At 35.8% G+C, this 12,926-nt stretch overlaps 1 protein-coding gene across 3 annotated transcripts in view; it reads right to left on the bottom strand.

Annotated features, from left to right (window-relative positions):
• Ralgapb (Ral GTPase activating protein non-catalytic subunit beta) overlaps positions 1–12,926 on the bottom strand; it is a 104,371-nt gene that overhangs the window by 46,483 nt on the left and 44,962 nt on the right. For 2 of the 3 annotated variants that reach the window (XM_027945196.3, XM_071608919.1), the window contains 6 exons: positions 11,632–11,799; positions 11,090–11,204; positions 10,576–10,723; positions 5,066–5,130; positions 3,718–3,847; positions 1,789–1,922 (listed from right to left, as the gene is read on the bottom strand). In XM_027945196.3, the coding sequence (XP_027800997.1) occupies positions 1,789–1,922; positions 3,718–3,847; positions 5,066–5,130; positions 10,576–10,723; positions 11,090–11,204; positions 11,632–11,799 (760 nt within the window). The remainder of the gene's footprint in view (positions 1–1,788; positions 1,923–3,717; positions 3,848–5,065; positions 5,131–10,575; positions 10,724–11,089; positions 11,205–11,631; positions 11,800–12,926) is intronic. The other variant, XM_027945199.3, reaches the window with a different exon arrangement.

Here is a 12,926-nt window from a genome sequence, read left to right as displayed (position 1 = left end):
CAGCATCTCACACATACACACATACACATACACAAACAAGGGTGTTTTTTTTTTTTAGATGAATAATTATTCCAGTACCAATGGTTTAAAAGACTATTACTATTCTTTTCCTTTGAATTACCTTTACACCTTGGTTATGAAAATTAGATGACCACTTAGTGTGAGTGTACTTTTGAATTCTCTATTGATTGGTTCAACCTATTCCAACACCAAAATGTTTGGATTACTAGCTTTACTGTACTTTAAATCATGAAATTGGTACTGTTAGCCCTTTATAATTTGGTAGATAGATTTGGAGCAGTGCTCCATCTAAGGCTAATTATTTCTTACTACTGAAAGTACACCAAAGGTCACAAGAAACAGTATCTGCTCTCAGATAGTTCAGTTCTGCATGTCTCATGAATGGTTGTTCTTACTTTTTGTATCAACAACTGCTCCTCATAAAACTGTTATGTAAACTCTAAGTGGTGGTGAGAACACATTAGGTTTTCTTGTAAATTGCCTATTTTCTCTCATGGTTTATAAATCACACCCTCTGATCACCTGTTCCACATCTGTAAAACGAAGACTTTAATGACAAAAGCTGCATATCGGCTTTTGCTCTCAAAGTACTTTATATAGTTCCTCTCATTTAATTCTCACAACACCAGATCTTAGATGCAAGATAATCTTGCCCATTTCATTTAGATACTCGTAAGGATATGAATAAATTGGAACCGCTGTACTCTGCCAGTGGGGATGTAATTTAGGAGGTGTGGAAAACAATATGGCAGTTAGCCAAAAAGTTAAAACACAGAATTACCATATGCCCAGCAGTTTTACTCTTCAGTGTATACTCCAAAGAAATGAAAATTGTTATTCAAGCAAATACATGTAGACACATGTTCACAGCAGTACTACTGACGTTAGTTTAAAGACACAAATAGCCCAAATATCCATCAACTGATGAATGGATAAACAAACTGTGGTATATACACTTAGCACAGTATTATTTGACTATAGAAGAAATGAATTTCTGGTAGACACTACAAGAGGAATGAGACTCAAAAAATTATGTTAAGTGAAAAGGCCAACATGAAAGGTCGTATATTATAAACTTTCATTTATATGAAATGTTTACAAAAGGTAGATACATAGAGATAAAAATGCAGATTGGTAGTTGTCAGGATGGTCAGAAGGACAAGAAAGCAACCACTTGCAAGGTAAAGAGTTTTCTTTTGGAGCAATGAAAACAATTTGGAACTACAGGTATTGGTTGCACAACACTCTAAATGTACTATCAGCTGCTGAATTGTTCCCTTTAAAATGGTTAATTTTATGTTAGTGAATATGAATTCAAAAAAAAAAAAACTTAGAGAAGTGGGATTGGTCACCCAGCGCTAAGATTCCACAAAACCAAATAACTGTGAAAGAAATTTGAACATGTAGTTGATTTTCACTTATCTCTAATAAATGGAAGACAGTAGTCACAGATAATCCCAACTGGCATACTTTTGGATAATCACTCTTTATAAAACCAAGCCATCCTATTATTATGAACAAATAAATAAATAGCAAATATTTAAATGCTTTCTATAATTTAACAGAAATACATTCTTTGAATATTGTTTTAAAGTACAGTTCATTTTGAAAATTTCACTTGGAGGTTCAGTGTTGCAAACTTTGGATATAAATTATGTTTGAGTATGTCCAACACTGCAATACCCACATCAGAGGGGTCAAAGATACAGAAAAAAAGAGCCAGGACCCAAGATTGCTGGGCTAAAATAAAAGGACTATCCTCCTCACCTTTGCCAGGCCAGAGAGGAGCTCTAGAGCTGCCAGTGATATGCTCATGTCTTGCCGCCACTGGGAATTGAGTCTTTGGGTGACGAGATGAATGCTGCGAATCAGGAGCCCAGCAGCTGAATCTGTATTAAGAGCTAGGATATAACCCCAATGCCACATCCCACAGGGAGGGAAAACAACTAAGCATTAGTAACGAGAAGCACAGCATTCCACCAGGCACAGACCACAGCAGTCACAGTGAGCACGACGGGCACCCACATAGCGCTATGTTCCCCACCCCGCTGGCCTGAGCTCCACGCCTGACAGACAGTGCACAGGGCACACAAGCTGGGTCAGGGCAGTTTCTAGTCCCAGCCCACAAACTTTCACACAGACAATCATGGGACCTGACAGTGTCAGTATCATCTTATAAAATGTTAAGTCTTAAAATTTCTAAATTAACAACACATAGAGTATTACATTTTCAAAAATAATAATGAAAAGGCCATCAAGTATTTTCTTGGAATTTTACAGGAAACATTCAACTTTTATAGCCCCCTCAGATGCTGGAAAATACTGTAAGGCATCTGTTAAAATTTCTTGCAGGGTTCAAACAATCAAAAATCACATGCAATGCCTTTTCAAACCCACTTTAACATTTAACTCTCTAAGACTACTTTAATACTTCTAAAAAAATTAAATAATCAAGCCACTACATTTGGCTTCCAATTTTATATTTAAAAGTAATTACTACTTAGCTAATAGTACCTTAGGAGAAATTAAAATTAGGACAAATTAAATTGAATTTACAAAGGAAGCTTTAGGGACATTATACCTGTCGATCCTATCAGAAAGAGGGCAGTGACAACAGAAAAAGGAATGATCATTAAAGAGAGACATTCATGCGACACTAACACAAATCCGGATTTCTTAGTAAAAATATTTTATGACATTACAAGCAGAGATCACTAACACCAGTTCAAAATGCTGAAACAAACAATAATCACTTCAAACATTTATATTAGAACACATGCAGTAAAGCAAAAATATCTTTTAAGTTATTTTAGAAAGCATGAAAAATAAACAAAATTTCAACGTAGAGTATACCTAGATCTACATACACAATGAATAAGGTAAAAATTTAAATAACTTTCTTATAAATATAATATTTGATTGTACTGAATATCCAAATAATGACTTTATGTATCTGACATGCTCAAGGATACTTATTGTAAACAAATCACAGAAACATGTCCCATGAACTCAAGACTCTAGCTCATGAATTTTCCAGATGATTATAAAACTAAACTCACATCCAAGAAACTAAATATAATCCTAATCTTGTTGGATGAACACTCACAGATTCAATACACTGTTAGTATTTGTGTGTAGAACCATAAAGTTATATACCACAAATTCACTGAATCTATAAAGTAACTGCCAAGATAAAGGACATGGAAAAAATAGGATGCTCTGCTGGCAAATGTAGAATTTGGAAAGGCAAAAATGTTTCCTTACCCTTGCTTAAAATTTGTGACCAATGTACTTAAACGAGGGTACGTAAGTTTTCCCACTACTGCATGCTCCATCACTTCCCTTACCACACTGCAGTAACAGATGGACTAGACATCTCTGCCATTAGCATGTGAGATCTCAGGCAGGGCCCATATCTTGACCCTGTATCACCAGCACATGGACAGAATCCCGATCACGCATTATAATCGTCTATGAAATCTAATGAACTACTCCGAATACAACCACTAAAAGCTGTATAAGTTATTTGTTTTTTAGACTAGTATCCTCTTTCTTATACTTATGTACATAACATTTTATATTTTAGTTGTTTGTTTTAAAAATCTGAATATTTAAATTTTGTTTTAGTTTTTCTTAAATAAATCTAAGAATTAAAGAAATTCTGTAAAATTCCGACTAAAAAACAAAATAGCTTACCATAATCCCTCAGGAGAGCTTGAGCAGGTCTCTCACTGTCAGGAGTTGTGGGCTCTGTGCTTCCACCACTTGCTGAACTAATACCACTATTAGTGCGACTATGACTCTTCAGGTTATTTTCTCCACCACCCTAGTCAAATGAACATCAGTCAAGTATTTGGGGATTCCATCAGAGTTTACAGGTATAAAAAGAGATTAATTATTAAAAACTCTATTGATAAAATGGAATGTGACAACAAACAGCACAAATGATGAGGGAATTAAAACTGCTGTGGCATTTCTGCACAGACACCATCTGCTAAAGAGTATGAAGGGTTTGACAGCTTGACAGCATTCAGTTTGACAGAAATGCTTTTTTGCTGCTGTTTACAAAGGGCCAGTCTTAGACCTTTTTCATCTTCACTAGACCTTGCTAGCTAATGACTTTAGGTCCTTAAAGATAACACTCTACATGCCTCCCAAGCAAAACTTCAAAATAGGAATACAATCTTAAAACAAACAAAACAACACTTGAGCAAAGAGCAGCAACTTTCAAATTATATTATAAACCAAAAATAATAGATTTCCTTCACTTTTTCCCATACAAATATAATTCATTATATCCAAATAAGTAAATTTTTTTTCATATTTTACTACTGGGTCAGTAAATTATTATTAAACATCTACTGAGACATGAATGTAATTTCCCTGATAATAATTTGATCATCCGCCTATATCCACCCAGCTCACCCCAGTATACTCTATTAATTCCTCTACTCCCCAGCCTCTATTCCAGTATAAGGATCATACGATTTGAAGAGGGAAACAAGAGGTACTGAAAATCTCCGGGAAGTTTTTTTGATTTAAAACATTAGTACTCTGGGGGACCTGTAAACTTTGATCCGCAGAACTATAAAGAGATTATAAACAGTTCTTACACAATTAAAATTTTTAAAAATGAAAAAAGTAAAAGACAAAAATAAATAAATAAATAGTTCTTACATTTAGGTCAATTAGGGATAGCAAAAATTATGGAGTAGGAGGCCTTTCCTAGATTATTTAAGCTGCTTAATCACAATAGCAAAACAAGTAAGAGCTTTAAATAGGTACTTTCCAGGAATAAAAACTAGATTTAGCTGGAGTTTCTGTCATGCAGAATGACAGACCAAGAGGTAAGAAAACATAAAAACATATGATATTTTAAAATATGATCTTTCTAACTCAATGAGCTGCATTTACAAACAAAATACCTTTAAAATTACAAGGACAGATATTCTGGAAGGTAATTTAGAGAAAATCAGAAGTTAATCATCTCTGATAAGATTACATGTTGTAAAAAAATATATATTACATGTTGTGTATTTCTTACCATCTCCATTTGGCAACCAATGGCTTCTAAGAGTGCAGAATCTTGAACAATATTTAACATTGCCCCTGCAATAGAAAAAAGTATTTTATATAAAATAGGTGATAAGAACACTAAAATGGCTCATATGATTAAGAGCAGAGATAAGAACATGATTTTGGCTGCACTTCCTAAACTTCTTCAAAAATTACTAATAAATCTGTTGACTGGTCAGTAAAGATAAGAAGAAATCACCCAATTCTGATTTGCCCCCAAAGTTTTAAAATCCTTTTTTTTCTAAAATTAATTCAAAAATCAAAACTTTTCTTTGTATAAAGACATGCCTACTGTCAGATGTTTTATAACTGTCATGAAAGGGCAGGTGCTAGCATCTCAATTACCATCTTCAAGGGTAATACAAACTAAGAAAAATATGGAATTTTTTAAATCTTTTTTTTATTAGCTACACATGACATTACAATGAATATGGAATATTTTTAAAACCAGGTTGTGGTTTTTAAATATAGGTTTCTATAGATGGGTAAGAAACTTAGAGTTTACTCTAAGTGTAATGGGCAGCCAGTGGCACGGAGACTGGCCTTATCTAGCTTATCCTTTAGAACAATGATTCCAGATTCAGTGGTGAAGATACATCTAGCAGGACATGAAAGGAAGCAGAGAGACCAGGCAGAAGGCTCTGATAATTAAATTATGTAATTAAAATATGATAAGCTCAGTTACAGTTTCTAGGAGTGAGATGGTAAGATTGATTGGGATGTATTTTGAAAATAGTATGGACAGAAGAAGACCTAGATGTGTAGTAATGAGGAAAAGTGAAAAATTAAAGACAGGCGAGTCTTAATAGAGTAATGAGGTATAACAGAGGAAGTCATTTACTAAAATGAGTAAGCAGACTGGTGAGGAACAGATTTAGGGCAAAGATGTGAGAGGTAGGCAAGATAGGCCCGAGTTGCCTATCTTTCAGATATATAGGTGCTGATGTTAAGGAGGCAGCTAGGAACATACTGAATTGAAAGGATATATTTAGGCTGAAGAATGTGTGCGTGTGTGCGTGTGTGCGTGTGTGTGTGTGTGTATGTGATAGTGATATATATATCATATATCATATATATATATGAGATATGAGATATTTGAAGCTATAGGATTAATGAGACCACCTAGAATAAGAGGGGCAAGGACAGAGCTTTAGGGTTTCCAACTTAGTTCACTGGTAGTAGAAAAAGAGCTAGCAAAGGACACAGAGAAGGAAGATAAAATTAAATATAAAGATAAAATTAAAACCAGGTTAGTATGATATGATAGGGGTTACAAGAAAAAAGTGTTACTAGAAGGAGACAGTGGTCAATCAAGCCAAGTGCTGGTAAGATTATGACAGCAACTTGATCATCAATTCTGGCAAGATGGAGATCTTTGCGAACTTTGATATAAATCGATTCAGAGGAATCGTCGGGACAAAAGCCTTACCATAGTGATCTAAACAAAAAACATGAGAGGCCAAGAAAATTGGGTACAGAAAACCAGTTTTGATTTCAAAGGTAGAAGAGAATGGGGGAACAGCTAGAAGAGGTAAGGCATCCAGGGAGATAATAACAGGGCATATTTGTATGCCACTATAAATAATCTAGTGAAAGGGGAGAAACTGATCAGATAGGAAAGAAGGTGAGAGTAGTAGCACTTGAGAGTAGCCTTGAGAAGGTGACAGCAGCATTTAGGACACAAGTGAAGCGACATTCCAGCAAACTGAAGCTACGTCTGTCTATATCCCTACTACCTGCGCCTTTGCTCTCTTCACTATGGCTACACTGGCATCTTCACTTGGCCCAAACACAGGCTGCTTCCAGATTGTTTGCCACTGCTTTTCCCTCTGTTTGGCATCCTCTTCATCCCAGGTATCTGCATGACACTCTATCTCTAACTGAACAGCCCCCTCTGATCTGCCATGTGGCACTCACACACAACTGCCCTTCTCAATCTCTATTCGCTACTATGTTTTCCCTTCCCACGTAATACACGATCTTATTTATTGTTTGCTCCTTGTCCTCACTAGAATGATTTTTGTTTATTTTGTTCCCTGCTGGATCCCAGAGTCAAGGATGGTGCACGGCACATAAAACATAACAGAACTCAAGGATTTGTAATGAAAAAACAAAGAATAAATTTTGGATATGTTGCAGGTAGTTGGTAGAAATAATGAATATGAGATAATTCTCTCTCTTATTTGAAACAGGGTCTCACTAAGTTAGAACTGGCCTTGAACTCACTACTTTCCTGCCTTAGCTTCCTATACATGCATACGCCACTACATCCAGCTTGAGCAAATTCTCATCCAATGCATTTTTGCTGAAATAAGCAGCAAGGTCATTAGCTAAGTGTAAGAAATAAGCAAAAGACTGGAGATGAGGTGAGACAAATAGAACAGTGAATTTACTCAGGAAATGTGGTAAAACTATCAAAGTTAAGAGCTACCTGAGATTTATAGTCATAAATCTGAGAAGGCTAGTCAGAAAGCCCTATTCTGATTATTTTCCTCTAGGACTGTTCAACCACTAAGGTACTAATGTGAAATAAACAGGCAGTTAAGCAGAGTTGAAGTTTATAAATGTTAAGGGACATGGAATCTAAGCTGGGTAAGGAGGAAAGAGGTGAAGTGAGAGACAGTGGAAAAGAGAAGGGCCAATGGATTAAAGGCTGAAGCAGGAGGTGGCATGCCCTTTCCATAAAAGGCTAGGAAGTAAATATTTCAGACTGTGTACCATATAGTCTCTGTTACAATCATTCAATTTTCCTATTGTATCACAAAAGCAGCCACAGACAAAACAAGTACTACTGTGTTCCAATAAACTCTACTACAAAAATAGCAGCCCAAGCCCACATTTTGGGAGCAAATTTTTACCACATACACATCAGATAGAGCACTAATCTCTAGGATATATAAAGAACTCAAAAATCTTAACACCAAAAAAAAAAAAAAAACAAAGAACCCAATCAATAAATAGGCCAGGGAACTGAACAGACAATTCTCAGAAGATGTTATACAATCAATCAACAAATATATGAAAAAAATGTTCAACTTCTCGAGCAATTAGAGAAATGCAAATCAAAACTATTCTAAGATTTCATCTCACTCCAGTCAGAATGGCAGCTATTAAGAATATAAACAACAATAAGTGTTGGCGAGGATGCAGGGGAAGAAGGCACACTCATACATTGCTGGTGGGACTGCAAATTGGTGTAGCCAATATGGAAAGCAGTATGGAGAATCCTTGGGAAACTGGGAATGGAACCACCATTTGACCCAGCTATCCCACTCCTCAGTCTATACCCAAAGAACTTAAAAACAGCATACTACAGTGACATAGCCACATCAATGTTTATAGCAGTCAATTCACAATAGCTAAATTGTGATGCCCTTAGATGCCCCTCAATAGATGAGTGGATAAAGAAAATGTGTTATATATACACAATGAAATATTACTCAGCATTAAAAGAGAATAAAATTATGGCATTTTCAGGTAAATGGATGGAGTTGAACAATATTATGCTAAGTGAAGTTAGCCAATCGCAAAAAAACAAACGCTGAATGTTTTCTCTGATATAAGGATACTGATTCATAATGGGGTTGGTGGGGGAGCATGGGAGGATTAGATGAACTCTATATAGGGCAAAGGGGTGGGAGGGGAGTGGGGGTAGAGAAGACAGTAGAATGACATGGACATCATTACCCTAAGTACATGTATGAAGACACGAATATTGTGACTCTACTTTGTGTACAACCAGAGATATGAAAAATTGTGCTCTATATGTAATGCATTCTGCTTTCATATATAACAAATTAGAATAAATTTTAGAAAAATAGCAGCCCAGATTTGGCCCATGAGCTGTAGTTTGCTAATCCCTGTGAGAGAAAATTGCCAGTGTTTGAGTAAAGTGCACAAAATGAAAGGATAGAGGGCAATAAGAAATGGAACATTTGAAATCAAGAAAGCAATGATTTAGTTTTCAATGATGTAAGATCTAGAATAGGATCATGGCAGACACGGTGGTGGCACAATCTGTAATCCTAGTGATTTGGGAAGCTGTTACCTCTCAGGAGGATCCCAAGCCTAAGCAACTTAGCATGACCCTGTCTCAAAATAAATTAAAAAGGCCTGAGGTTATAACACAATGGTAGAGCACCCCTGGCTTCAATTCCCAGTACTTAAAAAAAAAAAAAAATCCAGAATATAATCATAGGAAAATGGTTGGAATAGGGAAAGAGGAAAGATCAATGGTACTAAGGAGAACAAGGAACTAAGATGAATGTTGGTTTTATGTGACCATTGTTTATGTCTAGCTAGAGGAGAATGATGGTATCAGAATGGTCTAGGATAAGAATAAGTACTGGGCAGTCTATTCAGAGTGTTCCTAATGGCCCAAGGTAGAGTCCACTTCTAATGCCCAAAGGGTCACAGCTCAATCATAACAATAGCCATTTTTGCACTGGACTACACATTTTATACATTGTTTTATTTCTGACAATTCCCTGCATGATAAACACTGTATTTCCCACATCCTGGCTCAAATTTTTTTCTATCAGATAAAATTTATGTGCAACTGCAAAATACACAATTTAAGTGGCAGAATTCTCTTACTTTGTATTTTTCTCCTTTCCTTTTTTCCAACTGTCTAAAACTTTGTCAACAATAACAAAAAAGAGGGTATGTAAGAACCTCTGTTCATTCAACTCCTTTCCAAAATGACTGACTCTTTCCTATTTATTCTACCTTTTCAGTGCCTAATGTACTAGATTTTCTGAGTACTCTCTCCCTCCACTCCTGCCATCAACAAAATGAGTTGGCCACGTCATTTCCTGTCTTGGAATTAAAACCATATTTCTGCCTATGTAAGTCCTGACCTTCAAGACATAATCTGACCCCCATTTCCCTCTATTATATCTTCTCTGTCCTTTTGAGTTCCTCTCTCTCAATACCAGAGGCATGGTAAGAAATGGGTATAGTCATCAAATGGAGAAGTAAAAAGGATCTAAAATATGAATCCTCATGGCAGTGGCCATAATAATGTGAAGCCATCTAAGACAGATTTAGTACAATTCAGAGACAACAGGAAACAACAGGGAAAAGGGAAGATGCCCAACAAGAGCTACTCCACAATTTCTTCCCAGCAGGGTTCTGCTTGGCTTCCAACCCTGAATTTTTTCACATGTAAGTAATGGGAAGGAGGAAGAGAAAGAAGAAAAAAGAAGGAAGAAGAAGAAAGAGAGAAGGAGAGAAACAGGGAGAAAGAAAAATACAAAGCACAAATGACCAACCAAGATGACTGAAAGGCTTTCCTTCCCTCATCTAAACTTTTTAAATATTTTTATATCAAAAAGCAAATAAACTCTGCCTCTGATTCAGAATAATAAGTAGAATTGCATTAGGCTTAGCTTCCTATCATTGACTTCTGCTTCCTAAATGTGCTTAGGATCAACTGTACCCGGGATTGCACTTTAAAAAAAATACGTGAACACAAACCTAGTATCATTTGGGTGTTGTTGGGGTCCGTTTCCGTTTGCAAGGCACCTATTAGTATATTCACAAGTCTCAACTTCAGGGACAGAAAAGTTATCGGTTTATCATAAGAAGAGCTGTCATCATTACTAAACTTTCCTTCCAGGACCACCTATGGAAAAAACAAGCAATATTTAACATCAGCTGTTATATGTATTATGTCTTTCTAGAGAAGACAAAAAGATTATTGAGCAAGGCTTGCAATCTAATGCTAGCCACTGTGCTAAGTTTGTCAATAATTCCCTTGATAGATGTTGTCAGATTTTATTAACCTATAACCACTTGAAATGTAGGCCACAGCATGCTGGCAGTCCTACACAAGAAACATCAGAACAAAATACCTTCAGTAATTTACGTGAATTAACTTGAGGCATTTGTTTTGTTTTTTTAAAGCCCCTGTTCCACTTTTTAAATATAGTCTGACTTAAATCAGCACACAACACAATATAGAATATAAAAAACTCTAATAAAATGTTACCTCAGATTTGACTGTGCCAAAATGATGAGGGAGGGGCAACAAAGAAAGTAGGATGTTAATGGAGGATCTTCTTAGTTCTGTTGGATTTACATAGCTTTTGAATTTTGAGAGTTCTCTGCCAAAAAATAAAAAGCTATTAGCATTTTTTAACTAAAGTGCATTATTAGCAACTGCTAAATATATATTATGCCAGTTTTTCACAATCGTGTGTGTGAATGTGTACTTCTATGTTAAACAGTTATTAAACTAGAATTTAACTGATTGGCTGATTTCTTTATTTAAAATGTAAAGCCTGTTCTACAAAGATAGGACCTCTGGCTGGGTTTGCTCTGATCCTTCAAGACCAAGCCAAAAAGGATTTAACAGACCATGGATAAATCAGAATTGGAAGCATCTAGGAAGGAGATGGGTTTGATGCTCTATACTCATTTAACTGACCAGCATCTCCTTGGACTATGAAGATAACTGAACAGGATAAATTAAGAAACAGAAGGAAACACCAAACCAGACAACTAATATAGTAGTAGAGAATGACAGCTTACCTGTCAGGCAAAATGGTTTCAAGAGCTGAAATAAAGTAAGGAACCACAACATCAATCCCTTTCAAGTCACAGCAGAACAAAGGAGGGGAGTTTAGAATAACGCTGGCCAAGACAGGATGGCATATATAATCATTTATCTGCAAACCTTGAATTAAAAGCATGTAAAATCTAGGGAAGCAAGAAAGAAATTTTAAACAAACTGCTGATCAAAGGTTTTCATAATTATTAATATTTTTTACATAATCATCTGAAAGTCTTTTTCCACTCTTTACTATTTCTATCCTTTAAAAGGTATTAACTAGAACACAAACAATTCAAAATCACATATACTTAAGAGCCAAATAATCTTTCCCATAGAAGAAAAAAAGATTCATATCTATTATCCCTTCTTACAGTTATAAACCTTGTAACTCAAAGTCATAGGTGCTTGCAAATAAGGCAACAAAACAAAATAAAACAAATGACTAAAGTATGTGTCAACAAACTAGTGGAATTACTAAATCAAATTCCATGGCAGTGAAATTCCAGCTTCTCATAGTTCTTGGGAAGTAAATATATGTTTGTATCATTCCCCTATCCTTCATTTTTCTAGGGGAATAATGAAAGAAGAAACCTCATTAAAGCCTGCACTCATCATGACGGTCATTCTGAATAAGATTCCTTTTAGGATATACCTAAATATATCTTACTTTTACTCCATCCCAAGCCCTAATCAACTCACTAAGTACTCAATCTCTTGTCATTTAAGAGCAACTATATCAGTACACTCTTTGACTACTGTGAGGCATTTTCCTCTTCTCTGCAAAACTTTGGAAACAACTTCCTCATCTACTTGCTCAAGCCAGTGCAATCTAACTTCTTTCCCTAGTACCAAAATAAAACCATACTAGCAAGGAATCAATGGCCTCTCAACTGCCAAATCCAGGAGACATGTTTAAGTCTTCACTTCCTCCACCTTTTGAAATCATTCAATCCCTAATTGCTCCTTTTTCTTCTGACCTCTAAAGCTATTTCCTTTGGAAGATTCTCTTCTAGCTGCCCCTAAGAGTAGCAATCCTAACTATTCTACCAATACCAGTTCTCTAAACTCTCTTCTACTAGCCCAACTTTAAGTGCTTTGTAAGCCACTGATTGTAATCAGATCAGGTCTAGCCTACAACTCCCAAATTAGCTCCAGATCTATCAGCCAAAATCTTACTGGATATCCAAGCACAGAACAAGTCTATTCCTATGCATAATATCTGGCAAAAAGTAGGGACTTAATATATATTATTTGTTGATAAATATCCCACAGG

Source organism: Marmota flaviventris, chromosome 2 (genome assembly GCF_047511675.1).
Source record: "Marmota flaviventris isolate mMarFla1 chromosome 2, mMarFla1.hap1, whole genome shotgun sequence".
Classification (NCBI taxonomy): domain Eukaryota; kingdom Metazoa; phylum Chordata; class Mammalia; order Rodentia; family Sciuridae; genus Marmota; species Marmota flaviventris.
This window is presented reverse-complemented; position numbering and strand designations above follow the sequence as displayed.